We start from the raw sequence: 27,651 nt of genomic DNA, 5'->3' as shown, positions 1-27,651 counted from the left end.
CCGCAATCTGTCTCAGGCATTGATAATATTGAAAAGTAAGAACTTGGATGTATCTGATACTAACTACTAGGCACGGAAAAGGAACGTACTGAAATTCATTTAACCACTTGCCAATTGCTAACTGCTTTTAAATAGATAAAGTGTTACTCAGCTTATTCAATGCTAGTGGGGGATCTACTAAATTCTCGTGGTGGACGCTTTCAATAATAGTGAGTACAATGGAATGCAACATAACAAAATATATTCTGATTGTTTTTAGATGATTGGTGTTTGCGGAATATCAGCATCATCTCATCAGCTGTTTTGCTTTTGTGAGATTAGAATATTTTTGTATCTCATTAGTATAAGAAATCACGGAATAATAATTTTTAAATTCTCAATAGTCAGAAAAGTTTAGAATTTCCTAACACGTACGCTGCAAAGCAATCACAAAATCATAAAATTTTCTTTTTCACTTTTACCTACTTTTATTTTTATAGAACCTAAATCTTTCGCTGCAGTTGCTGTTTTAACGTTATGGTGCATACATTTATTGTGATTTTTCTTAGAAAACGATAATGAAAATATTACGTACTAATATGATTGATGTGTCAGCATGACCATCAAGTGCCGAATTTAAGCAGTGTAGATACATTTATTTACGACTATATCTACACTCAATATAAATTAAAAGGATTCAATGGTATTATATTATACTTTCATGTTTTTAGCACATCATCAATGCAAGAAAAAGCTATCGAATATGAATTTTATCAAGAATGATACTACATCGGCTGGCCAATCAATTCATCTTTTATCAACACTTCACTATATTTCGTCAATTGTGGGTAGTCCCATGTATACACACATACTTATATGTGGAAATTTGTATGCAATATTTTTTATTTATGTAACAGCAGAATTTACAACAGCTAAGGCTGCAGCAGCCATTAATCGGATTTCCATTGTCGGCTACTTGGCGCGTGTATACAAGTAATGTGATTATGTGGTATTAGGTGCAAGTGTAGGGCTGATGGTGCTCGTGGGCGGTTATCTATGCTCTCAATAACCTAATCAAATCAGACACTGCTTCATTTGACCATTCATGCTCACATTTCTAGTTAATACACCAAAATAAATCAATTCAACGTAACCTGCCTGAACATTTTTGTTGTTTCGTTACTAAACTACCCCACAGGGAAATCCACCAATATCGAATTGTTGCATTTAGAATAATGAAAAGGGTTTATCTTACTACTAGTTTTTTTCCGTGCAATACCATGAGGGCTCAAATTCGCCTCTAATTCCTGATGTTATGGAACCACTTCGGCTCTCTGTATGATTCAGAGAAGTAAGAAATTAGAGAGCGGCAAGAATGGGAGTGCGGTCTCGGTAGTCTAGCGTAAGTGTAAAGTAAAAGTAAAGTTCGGCCCTTGCATTTTTCCAAACTTACCTACTTTCCTAGTTTCTATAGCAAAAAAAAAAACAAAACAAACAAAAAAAGTGCATTCCACAACCCCAACAACCTTATCCTTCCAATCCTTACTTCTGCACAAACGTCAGCGCATTACTTGCATTGTGGCTGCTAAAATAAGCAAAATAACAAAGAAAAAGACACAGTCTACACATTGCATTAGTGGCGTCAGCTAGAGGAAGCGGGCAGTCGCGGTAATAGCGCAGTCACACCAAATCAAATTTAGCGAAATCCTCAACAATCTGTGTGATCCTTCTGCCAGAAAAATGAGACACACAGATGGCGCTTCAAGCAGTAAGAAGGCATTGTTCCTAAACAACGGCAGGTGGGCATTCCCACTACTTAGAACTGGTAGCGGCACGCTAATCACCTACCCTGTCAGAAAACACAATAGACTAACGAAGCGAAGATGAGTCTTGTCGAGGTCGTATGCTCCCGAGTGGAGTGAGCAAGGAAAAAAAAAAGAGTGGGACCATGACAGAGAACGTATTCCTTGTATTTTCTGCAGCTGCGACGGAAGCCCTTAGAGTAAAACCCCTTACGTTTCCTATTTGTTCTGCCTAGGCAGTACCTGGTGATGATACCAGCTACTGTACTAATGGCAGGCTAGTCTTGATTGATTCGGCACCTAGTTCTTTGTTCATTCCTTCTAGAACAGATCTCTCTAGTTAGCTTACAAGTGGGCTGCGTGATCCGTCTATTGACTAGCGCGATGTAGGTCGACTCCATCCAGAAGATACTTGAGGATAAAATGATGCCCGTATGTGGGGCAGAGTTTACTGATTTAAGATCAGTTTCGTTTCTTGCCAGCTCATTCGCGTTGCAATTTTTAGGAATGTGTCTATGTTCAGGGGCTCAGGACACCACCGTTCCGCCCCTTAGACAGCTCGTTTAGAATATTCTCACCTTCAATTGCTACTTTGGATGAAGTATTATAGCACTGTATAGGTTTTATGGTGGCTTGCAACATACTAGAGAATTTTATAATGTGATGCTATCTACCGTTCCCTTCTCTCTTCAGAAGTACCCATATTCAATTCTTGGGACATCAATTAATTCTTCTTTCGATGCAGATCTCTTACTTCCGAGCGCTTTTTCATCTTTCAAATTAAGGAGTGGCCTCAGGAGAATAAACCTTGTTGTCACCACAATTTGTAACATATTAATTTTGCTATTATGACCGCGGATATCCACACAGGAGTGTTATTGCGGCCGCTGCAGCCATCTTTCTGAGGAGTTTTTTTAATAAACACATCGTATTACTGTTCCAAGTGATAAACCGGTAAAATTTTAGAGTTTTGTTGATCTCAATTGGGCGACAGAACGAGCGTTCTACAATAATAGTCGTAGGTTTCTCATTCAAAAGGAAGAACCTACAGTTTACACTACCTCAGAACGACATTCGGTTTTTAGGAAAGGAGCCTTTTCATGGCTGAAATACACTCGGAGGTTTGCCTTTCCCTGTCGAGGAGCAACTGTTATTAGAAATCGTATTCTATCATTTCTCTGCTTTGTACTCGCATTGAAATTCAAACCCGGGCACTACCGGGTAATAGTCGCGCACCAATCCATTCGGCTACGGCGGTTACTTTAAAACTATTTTGCTTGTAAGAAATTTAGAGTTGGTTCTTTTGAAAGAAGCTTATTGATAAGTAAAATATACGATATGTGGTGACAACATATTTTTTTTTTATAATTTCCAAGAACTTATTGTTCCATCCTCCTTTTTACTTTAAGATTTCAATTTTTACCCAATTATGAGACTAATTCAGATTTTCCCTACGGGATATTTATTTATGTATAAACGTATGGATGTGTGTATGTATATTTTCTAACTATATCGTTATTGAAATTCATCTCCAATTTTTTCTCCTTTACTTCTAGCACAAATTGCCCGCACGAAAAGCGCGCAGGCATACACAGAGCGACTGTGGGGACAGCAATGATGACAGCTACCATGGCGGCCAAAGATACATATCAATTTACGCGAATTAAAGCCAGTACCACCATCATCACCAACACCACCTTAACCCCCATTACCACCATAACCACCACCAACCCCATCAACTCCAGCCAACGGCGACAGCCATTTTACCAGCAGCCGCCAGCAGTAACAACAACTACATTGACAACTCCAACAACAGCAGTACAAACAGCGATGGGTAGAGCGATAAATATTGGTTTTACTGGCTACACACACGCTTACATAAATGATCATCGAGCTGGCTTTGGTGAAATAAATGAAAAGGTACTGCAAGATGAAGTGACCGGCACCCGTGTTACAGCCACAGCCGCCGCCGCTGTCGATATTGGAATCGATGTTGTTGATGATGATGAGGGCAATGTCGATGGCAATGGCAATACAGATAGTGTCGCCGGTATGGCTTGCATCGCATCGACGGTTGTTGGTGATGATGTTAATTTTGCCGTTGACTCACGTAAAGGTATGCCGACGGGCGGTATTGAGATGGACGACGGTGATGACAGCGAGTCGTTCGGTTCAATGGAAACATTATCTGACAACGTAGCTGTTTGGGTGGATGGAGAAAAGCATTGGGTGGCAGGTGTGGATGCGAATACAACGTGTGCGGATTTGATTGGTGCGTTGCTCAATTATCAAAACGCACAGCAGCTGCAACAGAAACAATACCAGCAGCAGCAGCATACGTTTAATGTCAACACTGGCAAAAATAACAATAATAATAATAACAATAACAGCAAAACGTCCAGCAGCACTACAAATACAGCCATCAATCAATCAATGTTAATAAAAACATCAACGAATACCAAAGAAAATTGCGATCCATTGCTTGCTGTGAGCGGTGAATTAACTATTGGTGGTTGCTTCCCTGCTGCACCTTCGTTGGCGCTAACAGTTCCCGCAACTAGCAGGGCTGCTTCTATCGCCGGCAACTGCTTGACGCAGGCATGCGAGTACGCCATTGTCAAGCAGCATCGTCACTGTGAAGAGTATTTAGATGGGAAAGCGAAGGTGTTCGACGTGTTGCCAGTGCATGATGGTACTACAAGAAAGGAGGTAAGCGCGAGAGCCTATTTTTACTTCTGCCATCATGTCAAAATATTGCGTGCAAAATTCTAGGGCTGTGTGATTATGTAGTCTTGGTAATCTATGGATCTTTTATTTAAAATATGTAGATATGCATGCGAAGTTTTGTGGTTGATAGCTCTAGTTTGCAAAGAACTTAGGTGTAATGTTCAAAGAACCTAGGTGTACATACGCACGCACATTCATAAGTAGTTAATCAAAAAGTTGAAACAGCTTGGATTGTAATGCCAATATGCCATAGTAACTTCGGCAAGTTTGGTTATAAAAGTCCGATTATAGGACCATCTTCACTATTTGAAAATATATTTATGTAAGTACTTGTATACAAAAATCCAATATGTGACGCACAAACGAATTATGCTTCACTAAGTAAAAGTAAATACATAGGTATGTATATATTTTCATTAAACCACTTGATTCTCGGTTTTTTTTTCACAAAAATGTAACTAAAAACATCACGTTTTTTTATTTTGTATTTAAAAGGTTTTTATTGTTTGAAAAAATAAAAATAACAAATGACAAGTAGCGAATGGCAAGCAGGATTCGTTCATGTGTCGTATGCAATACAAACATATCGAAGCCAGCGAGCAGCACCCGGATTGGTGTGTTAGAATATGTCCACCGCATGCCAGGGCTGTTTGTTCAAAATCATAAAGCGGTCAATGAGATACTAGGCCTCTTCTTTTCGCTTAGCGTTAGCAAGTGGGGAATAAATGAAGCAACTGGTATAAATGAACAAACATATATTGGTAAAGAGGGAGTAGAGCTGCCTTAAATTCCATGTGTTCGTAAGGCATTGAGTTATACCAGTCTAATGAGGTACAACCACACTTGCTAGCAGCGAATCTTGCTTGATAAATTTGCTGTTGCTTTCGCATGAAAATTTTTCGTTAAGCTAGTCGAGCATAGAGATTGCGAGCGGAGAAATGTTAATAGAAGAGGCCTACTGTGAATAGATATTGCCATACAGTTTTCACATACCATAAAAGAAGAGCTTGTGGTAATTTCTGCATTTTAACATCATTTTTGTTTTTGTTTTTGCTTATGATACTTCTTCTTCTTACACTATGTCTATGTCGTCGTAAAGCTCGTACAGCTCATTGTTCCATCGCCTGCGATGTTCGACATCAGCAACAAGCAAAAGTCCAAGAATCTTCCGCAGCATCTTTCTCTCGAACACTCCAAGCGACGCCTCAACGGATATTGTCATCGTCTAAGCATCTGGGTCATGCGTTAGGACGGACATGATGAGAGCCTTGTAGAGTGTTAGTTTTGTTTGTAGAGAGAGAACTTTACTACCCAATTGCCTACTTTGTCCAAAGTAACACTACCAGACCCATTCGCTTTGCCTTTTTATCCAGTTTGGAGAAGGCATAACTAACAGCGCGGTTATTAAGGCCGATGATGTCAATATCGTCGGCATGCGCCAGCAATTCTACGCTCTTATAAAATATTGTGCCTGAGCGATTAAGTTCTGCGCCTCGTACGATCCTCTCCAACATCAGGTTAAAGAAGTCACACGACAGCGAGTCACCCTGTCTGAAACCTTGTTTGGTATCAAACGGCTTGGAGAGCTTCTTCCGAATTCTAATGGCGCTGCTGGTATTGAGCAACGCCATTTTGAGTAGCCGTATTAGTTTTGCAGGGATACCAAATTCAGACATCACGGCATATAGGCTACTCCTTTTTGAACTGTCACATGCAGCTTTGAGGTCGACGAGAAGATGGTGTGCATCTTGCGTCCTGATAATATCTGGTCGATGGTGGACTTTCCAGCTCTAACGCCACACTGATAAGGTCCAATCAGTTGGATGATGGTCTTTCACACAATACGCCCACTAGAACTTTATAGGCGATATTTAGAAGACTAATCCCGCGATAATTGGCACAGATTGCAAAATCGCCCTTTTTATGGATTGGGCAGAGCACATTTAAATTCTCAATTGTCAGGCATGCGTTCATCCGAGCATATTTTGCATAGAAGCTAGTCACCAGATCGCCGTCTTTGTTCTTACAGGAAAACGCCACGATCTTGAAACCTTCTGCAAGCCGCCGAATCTGGTACAACTTTCGGGCCTTGTTCCAATTGGCCAGCATCTCAAGCTCCTCGTGCTCACGTATTTAGGCCTTTCGTTTTTTCTTTTCCTTTCTTACCTCTCGGTACCGATTCTACATGGCTCGCGTTGAGCCCGATCCCAGCGTGGCTCTATGGGCAGGATCTTTTCTTTCTGAGGCAGCATGACATTCCTCGTTGTACCAACTCTTTTTTCGGGCACGCCGGTACGAACAAGAAATGGTGTTCTCTCTGAGAACTGGAGTGAGAGTCGAGTGGCGAATCTTCTGGCTGTCCTTTGTGATTGCAACTTTCCGATGTCGAACATTCTTTGCGTAGGCAAATACACGTTTTTTGCTCCACAGACGGGTGTGCGTAATTTGGCTATATCGAGGTAATGATCCGAGTCGATGATGGGCTATCGGATCCTACGTACATCTAAAACACTAGAAGTGTGTATTAAACCTATAACAACATGATCGATATGGTTTTGCATTTTTTCGCTTTTTCGGCGAAGTCGTTCAGCCTCTGCCCGTAACTGGATGTTTCGTTGTGCAGGGCGAATTTTCCGACTGTGGGACCAGAAATTCTCTCCTTGCCCACCCTGGCGTTGAAGTCGCCAAGCATGATTTTTATGTCGTGGAGGTGGCAGCGGTCATAGAAACATTCCAGACGCTCATAGAAGGAATCTTTGGTCGCATCGTTCTTCTCGAGCGTGGAATTCTACATATGGAATCATCTTCGGATTAAGTCACTATTGAACTAAATAATCGAAAAAAGGTGGCACAAAATACGATATGGCGAATATATGGATGCAACGAAATATATTTTCGCGAAGAGAAAAAAAGAGAATAAAATCTTCAAATTACCTTATTCTCAAAGTTAAAGCACCGCACTGGACTTTACACAAAATCGAGAACTACTTTAACTGGAAAAGCAATCAGAGTTCACTTGATCTTAGCTGTCTGAATCACGCAGCTTAAGGTAAAATTTAAGAGAAATGTAATAAAAGAGGCGTCGGCTTCTGTAATCAAACTTCTGGTCGCCCTCAAATGAATGCAAAAATCAATTTCAAGTATTACACAGAGTGCAGAGGCGTGGTCAACATAAAACTGTTAACCGGCTCTCAGCGACTTTTTTTTTGTTTACGAAAGAACTTCCGAAACAGAAAAAATTAATACAGCTCTCATCTATTTAACTGCGTTGCCCTCTGAACAACGATAGTCCAGTCAAAAGAGACAAAAAAAATAGCCAACTAAGTAATTTTAGGAGTATGCGAGTTTATGGTTTTATTATGTAAAACCCATCACTGTGAACTTAAATTTGAGTTTTCGGGGTCGGGGGTTGTGTCCCGCGGCCGCCATCTTGGAAATAAGGGTGCAACCTACACTATCTAACCTTTGGGTACCGAGTCACACACAGCCCTAACCCCTAGAAACCACCCCTTTCATACCGCGAGCAGGCTAACCCACTTAACCGCAAGCAGGCTTACCCACAAACTCCAAATTTACATATGTACTATTAATCCATATATTTCAGGCCCTCAAACCCAAGAAAATTAGTAATCGACTATATCATGTCTATGTTATCTTAATCGATTTTCAGGTGTAGGAAAATTTCGAAACATGAAAATTTCAAAATGCGATATCTCTGGGAAAAAAAATTATATTTGAGCAAACAAAACGCCATTTGAAAAAAGAAGGCTTGTATTTAAAGATGCCATCCTTTAATTTTGGTGAAAGAAAACATCTGCAAGGCTACATAACCTCAAATATGGGCAAAAATGGTGTTTTTTGAACTTTTAGGTTAGGATATCTCGAAAACCAGAGCTGATAGAGCAATTCTGAGGCCAGATTTGGATTCAGCGCATCATAAACCTTCGGAAATATATAGTCTGGTTTCTGGGTGTGAATGTTGGTTAAATTTTGTCGGCCTGTGTAATCATGTACGCGCTTCGCTAATGTATTGGTTGCTCCGCTTAGCAGCTCAAAATCATACGATTGAATAAAGATAGCGGAAAAAACTTATAGACAAAAATGTTCACAAAAGAATGCTCTATAAAAAAGCTCTGATGTATATTTTCCATAAAATCAATAAAAAAAAAGTTATTACGCTTTAAAACAATTCATCCCTTAATTTTTCGCGTAATTTTGTTTATAACTTTTTTATTATTAATTTTACAATAAACAATTTTGAATGAAAGTTGTAGATACTATTATTATATACAAAAAAGTATTTTACAAAATTTTCGTAACTTTCGAAATTCACGAGATAATCGCAAAAACCAGTTGCACCCTTATTTCCAAGATGGCGGCCGCGGGACACAACCCCCGACCCCAAAAACTCAAACTTTAGTTCACAGTGATGGGATTTACATAATAAAACCATAAACTCGCATACTCCTAAAATTACTAAGTAAAATCTTCTTTTGACTGGACTACGACTGATTGGACGAGTGTGCGAATTCGTGTGAAATGAGCGGCAGAATAACGATTGCCACTGTTGGTAGTTTCCCATCAAACTTGGTTGTTTTCTTTTTATTTTTTATAAATTATTTGGTAGTTGTTTTTTTTTTAAGTATCTCATTTCCTTTGCCAAACGGCCTCTCCCATATTTTAACAAAATTTTTTCTAGTAAAGCAGTAGGTTTTGGATTAAAGTGTACCACGTTCGAGATTTTAAATTAACTAAATGCCATAATTTACTTATTTCTCCACTAAAAATCATTCTCCGAAAAAAATTGCTCGCAATCAACTTCTATAATGATTATTGTTGTTGTGGGTACTTCACCCATAAAGTGGCTAGTAGACCTTCTTTAAAATCGATGTACATTTTGCAAAATTATTCTTGACGTTGAGGTCTGACGCTGACGAGCGGTTGGTAACAGTTACGAGCAAAAGGCGAGGCAAGGACATTTCGAACATTAACTAGTAAGGAAGTGCTAAATTCGTTCCGAACCAAACTTTATATACCCACGCACTATTTAGCAAAATTTAATTAAAACTGGTCTTTAAGTTTTGGAACCACCCAATCTCATATAGAAAAAGAGTTGTAGCTTGTAACATCGGATGGAACGAACGAAAATTTAGTCTTAACTCGTAAAAAGTGGGCGTGGACTTTGCCCGATCTCAATGAAATTGTATCGGATCGAAGTTAGGTGGGCAGCAATACGTCTACCAAGTTTGGGTGAACCTTCGAAATCGTTATCCTGATAAGTGCCTTTACCCGAACATGGGTGTGGATCATCCTATTTCCAAAATTGGAATGCGGGCGTGGTTTTTGACCGATTTCGCCCTGTTTCAAAAGTATTGATTTCTGCCCGCGTTATGGTCTCACGGACAGACGAACTGACAACAATTAAATATAACCGTCATGTGAACAAAATTATATTACCTTTGTGCTCAATAGCGCATGGGTATAAAAATGCAAGTTACATACAATGATTTGCGTAAACACAACGCATTGTAACTGTCAGTCAAGCAAACAAGTCACGCAATGGCTTGTGAATTGCTTTCGATAGGACCCTAACCGCCTAAGGTGGGTACCGCAGCTGTTGAGGTTGTCTTTTGCAGGGTACTAAAATTGTGAAAGTGCTTAAAGCGGTCGAGGTGAAAGCGGGTAGGCTGGTAGGAAGGCAGTTAAGCAAAGTACTCGCATGTATTTAGCAATTCTTTGATTATTTCGATAGTATTTTATTGCTGTCACTATGTCGAGAATTTTTCAAATCGTTGGCGTTACTCACTTTTCACTTCACACAGTTAACAGTTCACTTCACACTTTTCTCTTTGGCAGTTTTCGCAAAATGTTAAACTTTTGTTGGAAAACTTTACAAAATTTCCGGCTACTCCACAAGCCCTTGGGTGAAGCATAGTTTGCCACTTAGTTTTTTTCTTTCTGCCAGTCCACCATGTATTGTTATTGTTATTGCTGGTGTTAGTAAGCAATTTGAGATTTGTAAGACATGCAATTCTGTTTCAGTGCTAAGTGTTGAGTCACGCAAAATTTTTACTTTCGAAAAACTATGCAATTTTTCAAAGCCAATATTTCCGTTCCATTTTCTTTCTTTCTTGCATGACTAAACAAAACGAAAAAAATTGAAATAACAACGAAAATACAATGCAACCACAACATCGAATCACGCGGCAAACCGTTGAACTGCATATGTGCACGCATGCACGCACGCACTCATGCATGCATGCATCCCCGCTTGGACGCCACAACACCACCACCAACACCACCTGTCACTTGCCCGCTGCTATTGTTCCACGAACACTAACTGTGGTTTCAACTCGGCCTCTTTAAACCAAACATCTAATCCACTAGTGCGAATTACTGCTGCGTCGTCTAGCTGCCGCCAACTCCATCAACGCCACCACCAATGGTGCGACTTTCACTGCGTTACCTGCTGCATTGCAGCGTTCCAGTTCGCCTTCCCTCAATTTTAATACACAGGTCTCTTCCCTGCTCTCCACGGATAAAGACAGCGGCATGGGCAGCCCGGTGGGCAGTTCACGTAGCGCGCGTCTACGTCGCCGCAAATACAAATCAGCAACTACGGTAAGTTGGTTGGCACAGGCGAATACGTTGCATCCACGCGTTTCGCAACGTGCTGTCGCCGCTTTCAGTGGTCTTGGCAACACTCTGACCAACGCGCATGGTGGCAATAGCAATAGCAAACACATTGCTGCCATCGAACAGGCATTGGGAGAGGATACGTTGTTGGCTACGGATGGTTTGGATGGTTTAGGAGGAGGCGTAAGTGCAAATGAGAGGCTTCTGAAAATTATCCTAGCACAGGACGAAACCATACATCGCCAGCTGGCTCTGTTAAGGTGAGCTTATGTAACTTTACTGACACAGTCATTTACAAAAGTGTGCAGAAAAATAAAAAATAATGAAAGATTAAAATGTAATAAGGCAATAATAACGTAAAATAAAATAAAATAAAATGAAATTGAATTAAATAACGTAATATGAATAAAATTAAAGAAATAAATAAAAACCAAATAAATAAAATAAAATAAAGCAGAATAAAAACAAAAAATAAATTTTGAAGAAATAAATTAACATAAACGTTAAATAAAAAATAAATAAAATAAAATTTAATTAAGTTGAACTAAATAAAATGAAATAAAAATAAAGAAACTAAAATAAAATAAAAGATATAAATAAAGGAAAAAATAATAATAAATGAAGTAAACTATAATAAAATTAAATTAAATAAAGTAAAAATTAAAAATAAAATTAAAAAAGTAAATTAAAATAAACTATAGTAAGGCAAAATCAAATAAAAGAAAGTTAAACACAAATAAAAAAAAGAAAAAAGAAATAAAAACAAAATAAAAAAATAAAATGAAATATAGTAAGAGAGAAAAGCAAACTTAGGAGAAATAAAATAACATAAATATTTATTAAAAAAATTTAATTAAATACAAATACAATAAAAAAATGAAATAAATTAACAAATTAAATTAAGTAAAGTAAAGCAAAAGTAAATAAAATAAATTAGTTAATAAAACCAAATTCAATAAATTAAAAAATAAAAATAAAATTAAAAAGGAAATTGAAATAAAGTAAAGTAAGACAATATAAAATAAAATAAAATAAAATAAAAGGAAGCCAAGGAGAAAAATAAAATTAGAAGAGATAAACTGACATAAATATTAGATAAAAAAATTAAATTAAATACAAATACAGTAAAATGAAGAATGAAATAAACTAAAAAATTAAATTAAATAAAGTAAAGCAAAATTAAATAAAATTAAGTTGAACCGAATAAAATGAAATAAAAATCAAGTAAGTGAAATAAAATAAAATAAATATATTATATAAATAAAAAAATAAATAAAATGAAGGAAATATAATAAAATTTAAATATAACAAAATGAGATCCAATTATATACAAATAAAATAAATAAAAACAGTTTAACTAAATAAAGTAAAGAAAAAAAAATAAAATAAAATAAATAAAATAAAAGGAAGCAAAGGAGAACAATAAAATTAGAAGAGATAAAATGACATAAAATTAGATAAAAAATTAAATTAAATACAAATACAATAAAATGAAGAATGAAATAAATTAAAAAATTAAATTAAATAAAGTAAATAAAATTAAGTTGAACCGAATAAAATGAAATAAAAATCAAGTAAGTGAAATAAAATAAAAAATTAATTAAAACGAAGTAAATATAATAAAATTTAAGTATAACAAAATGTGATCCAATTATATACAAATAAAATAACTAAATAAAATAAAGGAAAATAAAATACAAATAAAATAAAGAATTAATTACATAAATAAAGTAAAGTAAAAATTAATGATATCAAATACAATAAAATAATTTAAAAAACTAAGTAAAGTGGAATTAACATAAAATAAAATTTAATTAACAATAAAAAATGGAAATAAAAAAAACAATACATAATACCCTCGCGTACAAGTGCGCGGGCATAAAAACTACGAGCACTATCCGAATAATTTTAATGGATGTTACCAGCACTTCTGATTAGAAATATTTTGGAATATACTACAATATATAAAACGTTAAAACTAAAAAAAATTTAAATCAAATGCAATGAAATAAAATGGGTTCCAAATAGGAACGTGGTCCCAAAATTAAGCGATTTCGGTTTTTTCGCGTTCTGAAGTACCGAGCGTTGGCATATATTAATCCCGTGATCTCGGTGTTCAAGTTTACTTTAAAGATATTCCGAAATCCCTGGATCGAAATTCTCCGCTGATTTGGGCATCCGTAGCACTCAGCGAAGTCTCAGGTAAAGTTATATTAAACATCTTTTGAAAGCTTGCCGTCTATATACAAAGTGCAAAGTGGAAAGATAAAAAAATAAATTTACTGCATGGTTTGCAAACAAAATGTGGGCAAAACGCAGAAATGTATCAAAATGATTAAACGAAATTAAATAAATTACTCTTTCCTATAGTACTTATTTTTAATTATTAGTTTTTGATTGCACTCATAAAAAAATAAAGTTTAATCAACTTTTAGTTATTAATTGTCCTTACACTTAAAATTTGCCCAACACCTTTGGAACGCCAATTGGTGAAGCAAATGTTCTAAATGTTTTCTCGCTTTATTTCAATGAACGATAAACTCCGACTAACCTCCCATTATCGGACAACGACGATTTGTATGATTTTATTAATATTATATTTTCGCTGAAATCACCGTTTTGCTGCTGGGTCTGATACAAATCCACCTGCTGTAACTTTTCATTTTGGTTGTAGTGACAACCACTCTGACAACTCTGATTGAGTATATCACATATGCACATACATGCATATGTATGTGCATACATAGCCCCAAAATCGGCACTGAAAAATTCGAGGAGAAATTCGGTAATATATGGCGCTAACAAAAAACATCTTTAAAATTATGTCTATTAAAATTTTGGTTGATGCTAAGTAAAAAAATTATAAGAGAAAGCAGCAATTATTTTCCCAGTCACCATCATTTTTACGCAATTTTCTTCATTGTTTTCAATTAAAATTGGTGGAGCGCAAATATAATGCTCATTCTCCCATTCAGCACACTTTTGTATGTAACAGTACTTCTAATGTAAAATACTTTTAACGCTGCTGCATATTTCGTTTATTTATGCATTGTTTATTCACTCATGTTTGCTCTTGTTTTTGCAATTTTCTCGCTACACCTTTATGTTTAAATTGTTCTTTTCATATGCACACACAACCGCATCAAATACAAACAAACAGAGAAAAAGAGCGACAAATTTCAAAAATTGAAGAGGAGAAGCATCGCGTGCGGGAGCGCGAATTGGGGAAAAATTACCTGCTCGAAACGTACCTGAAGGGCCTGGATGAAGCAAATGGGGAGCCCGATTTAGAGGCGTGCACCGATGTGGGATTGGCCGATAGTCCAGTTAATGAGTTCAGTGATGTTCGCTTTGCCCACACTGCTGCTGTTGACTGTGGCGATGTGGTTGGCAATGATGATGTGGAAATTTATATAGGTAAGTTGGAACTATTTTAAAGGGGGTAGGTTAAATTTGTTAAGCAAGACATGCTTTTAAGAGTTTTTTTTAATGGGTTTAGTGAAAGTTTATTCGGGGTTAATATCCATGTAATAGCCCAAAATTTGAAAAATATTTTTTTGAATTTTCATTGCAAAAAATACACAGCGAAAGTTGTTTACAAAAGTTGTGTACGAAGTTTGGGTGAAATCCCCGACGAAGCGCTAATCCAATGGCGAAGAAATTGAAGATATCTGACTGTAGCATCCGCCACATACTGAAAAATGATCTCAAAGTCAAGCCTTCCAAGATCCAAAAGGCGCATTATCTAACGTCGAAGCAGCAACAAGTCAGACTTGAGAAAGCGAATTTTGGAACATTGTCAATTCGGTCAATTTCCGAACATTGTGTTTTCTGACGAGCATTTTTTTCAAATTGAGCAATTCGTAAACGATAGGGTTTATTTGACCGACCGTTCATACGAGAATTTGAGTCATCGTTTGGCCACCTGGAGGCAGCACTCGCCACAGGTAATGGTTTGGGGCGCTGTAACGCCGCTGTAACCGCAGATGGGTGCTCTCCAATCGTTTTCATCGAGCCTCCGCGAAGATAAATGCGAAATATTAACGAGAAAGTATTCTGAAGGTTTCTTTGAACCCGTGGGCAGACAAACATTTCGGTGGCCGACCATGGACGTTTCAACCGGACTCGGCATCTTCTCACAAAGCTCGAGTGAACCAAAAATGGTTAAAAAAAAGAGTGAAGAGAGGTTAACGTTTCAGTTCCAAACCGATTGGCAGAAGTACAGGGTCCGGCACTCGAAATGTAACTAATTAAACAGGCCATACATTTGGTTTTCGCGTTTATTCTGGGCAAAATGCTTCCTCACGCTTGTAAACAATACTCTGGACTGTCATTTAGCCAACTAACAGACAGCTGATATACGGGCACGAGCGGTCTGAAGTTGGTTACACCTCGAGTGTCGGACCATGTATATATATTTATATTGGCGCGTACACCCGTTTTGGGTATTTGGCCGAGCTCCTCCTCGTCTTGATGTTGTTCCACAAATGAAGGGACCTTTCAAGCCGACTCCGTATGGCAAATATTATTTTTGAAGTGAAAACTTCTTTAGAATCGTTGGGAGTGATTTGTGACTCGATGAAACGAAAAAGCGACACTACGAAGCGTTATATGTTGATATACGTATATGTGTGTGGCTGCGTACTGCTGAGCCACGCTAGTATAGTGAGTATTGTAGTATGTATACTACTCTGCCTATTACTTGCTTTGGTGTTTAGTTCAAGCGCCATACGTTTGTATGTTTGTATGTATGCTAGTACGTATGTGTGCGCGCCTGCGTATTACGGAGCCACGGTGAGCGAGAAGGCATTATGTATACCTATACTACACAACCTAATGCTTGCTTAGACCAAGCGTCCTACGAATGTTTGTGTGTATGTTAGTACGTCTGTGTAATATACGCGTTACGACGCTCATAATAGCAACGGCGTGTGCTGTATTGCGTCCGTATTTTTATATTCGTAAATATTTTCATTTTAAATATTTACCGCAATTGCAGGCGGTGTTGCAATATACCACAATCAAAATGACGGTGCTCCTATTGTATTGTAACTCCACAGATAGATCTGAATGCACAGCAACTAGAATCATTGTCTGTTCAGCGATCTAAAGTGGGAGAAATATTTGCATGCGAAACCAGATTGAGCAATGGAAAAACAGTTTTAATTGTGGCAATTTATATTTCACCGAATCAATCAATAAATAGCATCACGGAATTCATTCACGAAAATTTAATAAAGTATTATATACACCAGAAGTATCGCGGATACTTAGAAAAGATTACGATAAAGTTCCAATGATTTTAAGTGGCGATTTTAACGTAAATTTTGCATTGGATTGACTTTCTCAATACAATATTCAATTTAAAAATGTGTGAATCGACAACACGATCAAACCAACAATTGACGCGGTATTTCAAAGATATGTTGACAACATCGAAACCAAAGCATTTGTATCATATTTTACCTATCATAAGCCAGTCGTATCATTTGTTGAAATTGGAAACATTGAGTGAATTGAATAATAATAAAATTAAGAAAATAAAATATGAGCTTTATAGCAATATTATAATGAACCTATAATTATCCCGCTCCTAACGCTGCTTTCGTCTCATTCTCTCTCAGTTTGTTTTACGGAAGGTTTCACTTCTATCGCGTCTAACCGTTAGACTGGTATTTTATTTTTATGATTAGCTTTTTCATAGCAGATATACACTCGGAGGCTTGCTATTTCTTGCCGAGGGGCGACCGCTATTAGAAAAAAAACTTTTCTTAATTTTGGTGTTTCACCGGGATTCGAACCTACGTTCTCTCTGAATTCCGAATGGTAGTCACGCCCCCACCCATTCGGCTACGGCGCCCGCCGTCCTTTAAGCTCCTTTAAACAAATTTAATTCACGAGAAAATAAAAATCTGAATAGGCGGCATTGCTATATATATAGATAATCTCTAATTTGACGTGCATACTGGCCAACTATGCGAAATATTTAGAAATTATTTTTAATTTATTTCAGACCGTTGGCAAAGGAAGGAAGGTGTCTTTAGTAGAAGTGAAAATTCAAACCCCACAAACTGGCCCAAGCACATCCTGCTTGTAATCACCGTATCAATTAGTATGGATTTCAGGCACTATTTTTATAAATATTTATGACTGTGAAAAAGTGTAAAGCTTCTGAGAAACTCACGAATGGTCACTCTTTGTGCTACTAAAAAATGTGGCGCCACATGGAAAATAAATGCACGGTGACATTGAGTTATTAACAAAATCTTTTTCCTTTGCATATAAATGTGTTCATATTAGCGATGACTTAAATTTGCATATATCATGAAATTGTTATAAACTTCGTTACATGCCCCTATACATACATGAACCAACACATGTGTATTTGTGGACGTGAAAGAATTCGATGCATAATGTATAGGGAATGAGTAAAATCGTAACACATTGCCGGTGCTGCTATCTAGCACTCAGACTTTTTGTAGGAAAAAACTGAAATTTTTTACTCACATTTTCACATATTTCGTGCACTTGAAAAATTCAGAAAAAAATATATAATTGTGGTCACAGAAATAAGTATTTTTGTAATATTCTCAATGTTTTTTATGTTCAATTTTTTCGTTAATTTTTTATAAAAATATAGTTCATTGAATAACAAAAATTTTATAAATCAAAATTCCACATTTTTTAAATTTTCTTCAATATAAAGCTCATATTTAGAAGTCTTTTATATAGGTGTGAATGTCCAACAAAAAAATTTGGAACTTATACTTTAATATACCAAACTTAAATGGGTTATAAAAATGTATATCTAGGAGTTTCCTAAACACTTTGACTAAAAAGTTGAAAATTAATATATGTTGGTCATTTTTTGAAATTTGTTACATTTTTGTGAATTTTTTACAAAGTGTGAAAGTTAGATTTACAAAGTAGCTTGAAATATTGCGAATATTGTAGAAAGCTGTGCTACTCAGTTGTGCGACCACAAGTGTATTTTGTTTTTGTGCTCGCGCTTAATTTTTTGTAGTAGCCTTTTGGGTGATTTATGAGCTCTTTGTGCACACTTGGTTGACAGTTCTGCTGTCAGTCTTGCTATTATTTTCCTTTTTTTTTTTGCTTTTTGGAAAAATGCTTAAGCACACACCCACAAAAATACATGCATAAGCATACCCACCTGCGAATGTTACATATTAAAGAGATAGTACCGTGATCAAAAAGTTCCCAGAATATATTCAGAAAATTCTAAATACAAGTTTATTCCACAAAATTGATTTTATCGCCTTCAAAGTAATTCCCATCAACTGCAACGCACTTATGTCAGCATTTGATCCAAATCTACCATAGAAACATTTCTGGAACTAAATTTTTGGTATAGCTTTCGGAGCCGTTTTCGAATTTTCCATTACTTCCTTTCCGCTATTCCTTTCGCAGGGAGCCATATCAGATAAATTTGATGGCTGTTGGATGGCATGTGCGTCGTTCTGGCAAAAGTACAAACCCGTTGTTGTCCATAAAAACCCTGAGCATCGCTATATTTTTTGATTGAAAAGGACGTGGGTTTTTTGTTATTGGTTCATCCGAGCTCCCCACTCACTCGCCTGATGTCTGTACTGCGTGTCGTACTCATAAACCTGCATACCCTCGTCTCTGCCCCTGTAATTATGCGTTTGATGAATGTTGGCTTCGGATTCATGTTCAGGTCGAACACGACGATGTCGATGACCAACGTGGTCCCTATTTTGAATGATATTCAGGTGTTTTGGAACCAACTTTGCAGCAACACGGTGCAATCCCAAGTCATTAATTACATTGCCCTGAGCGGATCCATAACCAATGTTTAATACCTCATCATCCCGGATGGACTCACGACCTCTTCTGAAGCATTCATATGCACTCATGAATGACTTTTGAATTGATTATCAGTATTTAGAGTATCAATACCAAGAGTTTTCTAACATTTCTAAGGTTTTCGCACGATTGAATCCAGTTTCATTTCTAACGCAAAATGTAATACAAACTCGTTGTTGCAAATTCAAACCCATTTTTAAAACTGTAAACAATTGAAAATACATTTAGAGGTAAATTTACTCAAGACGGGTTAACTTTTACAAGTATCAAGCAGAGTAGGCATGGTAATCATAGATGTAACAACCTTACAAAAAAAAACTGAACTCAAATCAGTTTACTTATAGCGTCACCTGGCGGTTGTTCCGGGACTTTTTGATCATGGTGGTTTATACATGTATGTGTGTACATACAGTGTTGGACAAGAGATATTAAACTGTTGTCTATTATTGGCAATATAATCACTTACACTGGCGAATACTAAATAATACAATTATTTCGAAATAAAGAAGAAATATTTAGTTTAACAAAACAAAAACAATCTCGAATTTATTTTACTCTTTTATTAATATTTGTTATGATTAAACCATTTTTTTAATACATAGGTAGAAGCTTAGAGGTTGTTAATGATTTCTGGAGGAATTCTTCTCTATGCTACTTCTGCTGTTTCAATTAACTAATTTTTGTATATATTGACACATTTTCTGCCTATCCTATTATTTAAAACTTGCCGGAGATATTATGTGGATTGAGCCGACCATTTGAGGGCAGTGCTTCTTCAATTGTGATTAAATTTTCTATGAGCTTCGAGATGTGCGACTGGCGCATTCCACTCTTAATGGGGAAGCTTTACACAGGATGTTTTTGAACTTTAATCAATATATATGTTATTTATTCGGTCACTGCTAAACCCGGAAAAGAACATCTCCATATATAACTCCAGTGGTATAACTCCGCCAATTTATTTATTTATTTATTTATTATTAAAGTCAACATACAACCATAGGTTATTTTTACAATGATTGACCTTAAGAATAGTTTACATAAACGAATTAACAGTAAAATCGAAACTAAAATTAGAATTAAAATTACAGATAGTAGTAAAGAAGTAATATATAAGTTGGAGAAAGTATTAAAAGGAAAGTAAGGTAAAAAATAGTAGTAGCAGGAGTAGGGATTAATGGGAAGAGATTTAAAGTACATTCAGCAATTTTCGGCAAGATAGCGAAGCAATTTATTTTTGAAACACGAGCTTTCTTTTATACGTTTGATTTTGTAAGGTAAGGTATTCCAGAGACGGACAGAGAACACAAAGTATTGACGTTCAGTCACCAAACAACTGTATTTCATCGGGACTAAGTTTAACGAACGGCAGGACTTTAAAGGCATAAGTCGATCTTTGAGGTATCTGGGTTTCTGAGTGTTTATGATCTTGTGGAGTAAAACTAAACATTTAAACCTAAGCAAGTCGTTAAAGGATACGGAAGCAATTTTTTTCGCAATCTTAGTGCTTATTTCGTGGTTGCCGAAATTTTCTCACTCCGTCTTCGTATCTCGAATGAAATTTGAATTCATATAAAAATAGTACAGTTGTCCAGCGCTTCACTGACCAAGTAACGAGTTCTGAAGTAAACTGAAAATGTTTTAATTGATTTTCTCATGAAGTAAATGGCATTTCAGCTGTCCTACATTTCTTTTGTCCAACTGCACATGCTCTTCTTTGCACAGACCTGCTGTTTACTTGAAAGTTTAGGACTTTAACTATGCTTGGTAATGATTTATCTGGATGCTCGTTTGTTTCTATACATGAGTATGAGTCAGTCTACTTGTTGTATTGTTGCTTTAGAGCGCCCTCCTCGAGAGTGAAATTCTACGGTTCTAACCTGAATTTGGTTATTGGTTGGTTAAACAGACTTTAATAATTAATGTTTTTCAGTTGAACTAATTGTTTTTTTATAGCTGTTATTACTTTTTCACTCAATGAAATATTAACACATTTTAATGCGTCACAACTTTAGCATTCACTTCAGATTCATCAAATAAAATCTTACTGAGAAAGCTTAAACTGCGCACCGCACGCACACTCGTGTACAATTAACGGTATTTTCGTTGCTTACTATGATAAATCGCGACGAGTCCAATTTGTTTAGTCTTAAAAGACTTTGTTAAATTTTATTCGGCAATTTTCTAAATTTATATTGTATTAAGTCTGTATTAATACGTAGTTCGATATGTTTTGTTCGACACTGTATATGTGTATGTACAGGGTCTTACAAAATACGCGCCTTGATGTTGTTTTAAAATGAAAGATTCTTGCTATTTTTATTCAAAAAACAGTTCTCAACAATTATATGTGAAAAATGGCATCATTTAAATGTCCACCATCAGCACGGCTACAGGCAAAATCTGCCAAGCAGTCGATTCATGTAAGCACACATTGTTGAGAACGTCGAGATATCGGTGCTGAAAGTAGTTCAGCAACACTTTGCGCTACAGAAGCAATATTCTCAACTGAACGTCCAGTTTTTGGATAATAAGTTTCATAATAAGTTTTGCCAATTTTAACGCGTTGCTCCATCGTGCAAAGTTTTACATCTGCCTACCTACTTGACAAATGTCAAAGATGATTTAAAAAAGGCAATTATTCACTACTGACTCCAGGGCGTCACTTTTGAAAGACATGTATGTACGTACGCACATGTGTATACGTACTTGTAGGCAAAGAACTTAAAATTAAAATTGTAAACCTCTCTTAAAGTTTTACGAAGTTACAATACAGACAGAAACACTTAGTACTAAGTACTTAGTCCTGCCATATACTAAATTATGTTTTAAATTTTATATTAAATTCCGAGACGTAAATACAGAACATAAACAAGAAGCAGAATAGAAAGAATAAGCGAATGTATGTGGAAAGCCAAAAATATATGTTGAATAAATCGTGCGCCAGACACATCCGCACCAGCATACATTTGCGCAGAAAAGTGCATTTATTTCCGGTATTGACGTCACTCAGTTGCCAAATTCGCTAAAAATAAAAAAAGCGGTTTTCGGAAGACGCCACCTTCTACATGCTTTTTCTACATTTTAACTGTTCAGATAATGCAACTGGTTTGCAAAAATGTTTCATTCCAAACTAAATTATGCAATTCAGTTTGCTTTAAAATGACAGGTGATTAGCATGGAGCGGGGTGACATAGAAAACCACATCGTGGGAATTTGCATGGCGAAAGTGCGGAAATAGTGCGAGCTAGATATTCACGTAGTTAGAAACAGCTTTGCAGAATCACAATGTCTGTGTATCACAGCATCACTCAATTCTTAGAATAATCTCAATCGGAGGATAGGACCAGAACCTTACGTTCTGGCACAGGCAGAGCCATAAAAGTTGTGCTGGAGTGAGTTCACCGAAATCTTTTAACTTCTCGGTTAAATGAAACAAGATTGCAGATATGCATGTAAAAAACTTTTCCAGTGGCGCGCTAGCAACGCCCATGAAAATATATTTTTACGTGGGAAACAATTATTACAGTGGACTAAATTTATACTAAACAAAAAAACAAAGCATATACAAATACATCGGATGAATGGGGAAATACTATAGCAAGGGTTCAGTGAGGGTAGCATCTTCAGTGAGGTTAGCATACGTTGTGGTTTGGTAGGCAGTGTCCCATAAAGGCGTCAATGTCACTTGTGTATGTATTTTTGCGAAAGGGTGAATAATTTAATAGGAATCGTCTTCAATGGAAAAACGTTTGTCCTTCAGCAAATTCTGTTCCAGCATATAAAGGTAAAACAACCAAAGAACATATGAAATTTTATTTGTGCTGAAGATTAGGCTTCGGGTAGCCTTTAAGGTTTCCCATCGAAATTTCGAGAATCTCAAACACCTGGTGGCTCAAAATGAATTTCCCTATCAGAAAGTTTATAATTTTGTAAATGGCGTCGTATGTCAATCCAATTTGACACTTCTGAGAACTAGACAGCTGCGGTGTACAAACAGGCAAGTGATAAAGAGCGTAAAGATCGAAATATAGAGTTTCAGCACTCAAAATCATGTTTTTGATTTCTTAAAAAAGTTATTTAAAAGCAAACAGCATCGAAATCCAATTCCCATAGAGGAACAAGACATGCTGCTAGAGCATGTAAAACCTGTACTAACATTTTTCTTTGGATTTAAATGCATATGGAAGTACGTATGATCACACACATGTTCACTATTCTACAGGGTATAGAAACAGTGGGAAATGTAGATGCAATTTCTGAAGTATTGCACAGGACTGTAACTAACGTTGAGCCCAGTGCTCATACTGCCTCGGTAGGAAGTTTAATTCGGGTTTAAGTCCTCATACAAGAAAAGGGTACATTAAACCAAAGCGGCTTTTAACGGATAAAGGTTGTTTGACCGGGCTCCTCTTCCTATTTGTGGCGTGCGTTTTGATGTTGTTCCACAAATGGAGAGACCTACAGTTTCAAACTGACTCCGAACGGCATTATTTTTTATTAGGAGCTCCTTCATGGCAGAAATGCATTTGGAGGTTTGCCATTGCCTGTCGAGGGGCGACCGCTATTAAATGGTTTTCTTCATTTTGGTGTTTCACCGAGATTCGAACCTACGTTCTCTGAATTCCGAATGATAGTCACGCACCAACCCATTCGACTACGGCGGCTGCTGATCTTAGCAATTATACCATATGTGAAAAAAGACATCATTTAAATGTCCACCATGAGCACATCTGCAGGTAGAATTCGCTATTCCCAGATATTGATGCTGAAGGTTGTTCAGCGACACTTTGTGCTACAGCTGCAATATTCTTAATAGAATGTCCTGTTATTGCTCTGTCAGTCCTGTTTCTATCTTCGAACGAACCAGTTTCTTTATATTTTTCCACCAGCCTTTGAATTGTCGACTCGTGCAGACGATTATTTGCAGCCAAGATATCACAAAGTTCGCGGTATGTTCTTAAAGATCATCTATTTTCATAATAAGTTTCAATAATTTTAACGTGGGATGATGAAACATGACATAAGCGAAATATATCGTCTATAAAGCATTCACTATTCACATCTAGGCGTCACTTTTGAAATTCCCTTTGTTATAGGGTACACTAAAATCATTTCGACATGATGTGCTTCTTTGAAATTCTGTAAAACTAACTGTTGGTCGAAATAGGACTATGTTTTTGGCTTAGGTATTGGTTGGTTAAAGTTGTGGTTCGCCCAGAAACCAACTAGCGCTTCCGTTCAATTGTGTAGCCACAACCTCGCTACCAAATTGTTTAATGGTAATTTACAGTATGACTATATCCAGACTGTGTAGGTCAGGAACCTTATTAGGTTTTCGACACCTAAGCCAGACAGTTGTTCGAGACTCTCGAACAGCGGTTTGCCCAGGGTTGCCCTATAAGGCAGAGCATTCACAGAGGAAATGGAAAAACGTTTCGTTTTTCTCTGGTTGTTTACAACTGTGGCAGTGTGTGTCGTGAGGGATGCCCGTTTTGGTTGCTTGTTCCCCGATAAATCTGAAACTACGACTGTCGTGGGCCAGCAGGCATCCCTTCGTTTTATATTTGTCAGAATAGTTGGATGGAGAATGTTTGTTTGTGGTTGTAGGTGGACCATAACGTTCTGCTAACGTTGCAGATTGTCTGGTATCTCCATCTACTTATCGCGATTTGTAGATATTTTAAGTAAATTGCACTCTTAATTGCACCCAGTGGTGTGAATATCGATTTTGCAATAATGTAATTCATGGCAGATCCCCCTCTTGCCAGTTCGTCTGCTTTTTCGTTTTCTTCGATGTTCCGATGTCCCGCTACTAAATTAAAGTAATTTTAGGTTTACACTTAATGTGGTAAGGCTGATGTGTTGCACCAGTTTAGAGGTTGTTATAACTGAATCCAGTGCCTGTACTTCCGCTTGGAAGACGCTGCAAATATTGGGTAGCCGCGTAGTGAGAATATATACCAGTTTCAGCACCACAATCCATTTTTGAACCCTCTGCGTAGACTGTAGTGTCGAAGTTGATTAGTAAAAGTCCCTTACTGCATTCCTCCCGAGATGGAAAGAGAGTGGCAAAATTTCTATTGAATATTACCGTTGGGATGATGTAAGTATGTCCTGGGAACGTTTTTAGGGCAAGCTCTTCTAATTTTGGGTGTGCTTCTTCGTGAAGTAGCTGAACAATAGAATCTCTTAGTACAGAATCCGTACTAGTGTTTGTATTCTTTTCGGTTTCGTATTCCTATTTGTATTCGTATTCGTAGTAATATTAATACTCGCAGTTTTATTCGTACCCATACCCGTATTCGCATTCATACTCGTTTTCGTATTAATATTACCATCAGTATTTTTTCGGTTCTGTTAGAACTCAATTGCTTGCTTTGCGCTGGGGCAGTAAAAGTGGTAAATGTGCCATGAGCCATGACATGGGACATTTCTGAGTGTTTTCAGGGCTTGCAAGTTTTCATTTCGATAGTTGTTTGTTGTGGTTGTAGTTTTTCCTTTCATCAATATATAAGTAATGGATTTCATTCAGCATTTACCAAGTCGTAACCATCTAGTCTGATCAATCGTTTCAGGCGGGTTGCTGGTGCTAAAACCTGCAATGCTTTGAGTCTGACAAAGTCGAAGAGAATTTGCCTGAATTTGAAACAAATATAGTGACAGGGACTACGTTAGGTTACCCTTGATCAGGCCCACTTATTGTCACACAGTACAACAATCCAAGAAAACTGAGCCTGAACAAAGTTCGGGACGTTCGAGTCTAATTGGACGGCCACTATTAGTTTCACCTAACCTAAGAATCATCAAGAATACAAAAACCTCCATCGCCTAGAATTACGTTAACAAAATAGCACCAAAAGCCCCAGCAGCAAGCCAAGTATACACAAACACACAAGAATGAATTGACATATGGTATGTTCACTGCTCAGCGCACTCTTATAAATTCGACGCACAAGGACGTCAGTTCAAAAATGGCGAAATAATATTTGCGCAAGGTTACCCACAATATATACGAGTAGTACATACACAAACGCACAGTAGGGGGCACCACGTGCACATTTACACACGCACTCGCACCTATACAGATCACCATTCGAGTGAAGCTGCATTCAACAGAAATGCAAACAAGCTCCAATATAAATAACATCAACAAGGAGTACACAAAATCAACAAAAGAAAAGTTGAAAAATATGTAGCAAATGAAGCTAGGTGTTGAGGTATGAAGGTAGTGGAACCATGACGGATGTGACTTCATTTGGATGGCAGTAGTAAAATCGTACGTACAGCAAATCATAATCGTAATAAGCTCCGAAAATACTGAAATTTTAATATAGAGTGCAAGGGTCCGTGTACTCCGTGTGCATCGTTGAGCATTAAAATGCCAACAGCAGTCAGTGCTTTAAAATTAGCGAGTTGATATCGTAAAATGTGGCGCTGATAGCAATCTTTGAGGCGCATACTCGCATGTGAAGGAAGGGGTATTCGTGTATGCGGGTAAGCGAAAATTTTTGGTTTTGTGGCTTGTTTGTTGTTCTGGTTAAAACAGAAAAGGCTAGAATTATAAAAAAATCGTTTAAAAATTTGTTTTAGTTTTTTTTATTGAATATGTGTAATTATATAAAATCCAAAAAAATACGATATTTGAAAAAAGATTTATGACCATGTTCAAATCGTACCAAGGTACATTGAATAGGTCGTACCAGTAGAACAAAAGCAACAAGAGTAATGTATTTTGTTTTTGCTTTTGGTCGCTAAAATATCAAAATCTATGAATTAATATGAACTGTTAGGAGTAATTTTATTTGTAATTTAAAAAATTTGGAGACCAAATAAATAGAAAAAAATATCGAATCAACTGCACTACTTTTACTACCTGATTAATGTGCCTTGGTTTGTACTCAACTTTATTCAGAAAAATCAGTTTTTTTTTTCAAAAACAATACAAAATTTCCAAGTTAATTTTTCTTTAAGCCAGTGCATATGCTTCAAGAATTTCTGTAATACGAAGGTTGTCTTTTATATTTTGCGCCCAACAATGAAAACACGGTAAGATAATAATCAAAATGGCTTCATTGCCCTTCAAAATTTCCTACTTAGAAGTCAAGCCTTTTAACAGCAATATTTTCGATTGCTGTTTTGTTTCCGGCTCATATGCATAGATCCAAGATCCAAGATTCGTTATCTATAACGATGAGGCTGAATTTCTTCAACACGAATCCTTTTTGGGCAATGCCAAATTGTGCTCGCCTTGGATACAAATTGTATTCACAACCAGTTATTCATGCAATATTGAATGTATAGGGATCCTAATAATGCCTAAGGATGCCTTTATCTCGAGATATGCCACATGATTATCTTTTGCCGCACATTAATCGTTTTTTGATCCTCCAAGGATCGATCGCTGATTTACAAGCGTTTGTCAGTAGCTAAATAAGTAATTAACAATCAATGGTAATCCTTAACTATCGAGATGTAGGTTTATGAATACGACAAGCAATTCAAATATAGAAAAATATGATAGAATGAACCAGGACCAAAAAAACTACGTCGTTTTCAGTCAAAAAAGGCGATACTTACAGTTTTTGTAGATCACAAAACTATTGTACACCACCAAGTTTTGGCAGAAAGTGAGACATTTAATAAAGGCCACGGTATTATT

General features: G+C 36.8%; 1 protein-coding gene across 1 annotated transcript in view; it reads left to right on the top strand.

The window, feature by feature from the left end:
- Positions 1–3,343: 3,343 nt before the first annotated feature.
- LOC128862503 (uncharacterized) overlaps positions 3,344–27,651 on the top strand; it is a 34,425-nt gene continuing 10,117 nt past the window's right edge. The window contains exons 1-3 of the mRNA XM_054101163.1: positions 3,344–4,490; positions 10,896–11,404; positions 14,305–14,561. Of these exons, the coding sequence (XP_053957138.1) occupies positions 3,396–4,490; positions 10,896–11,404; positions 14,305–14,561 (1,861 nt within the window). The 5' untranslated portion in view covers positions 3,344–3,395. The remainder of the gene's footprint in view (positions 4,491–10,895; positions 11,405–14,304; positions 14,562–27,651) is intronic.

This window comes from Anastrepha ludens, chromosome 4 (genome assembly GCF_028408465.1).
Source record: "Anastrepha ludens isolate Willacy chromosome 4, idAnaLude1.1, whole genome shotgun sequence".
Taxonomy (NCBI): Eukaryota; Metazoa; Arthropoda; class Insecta; order Diptera; family Tephritidae; genus Anastrepha; species Anastrepha ludens.
Note: the sequence above shows the minus strand (reverse complement) of the source record. Positions and strands in the feature narration are given on the sequence as shown.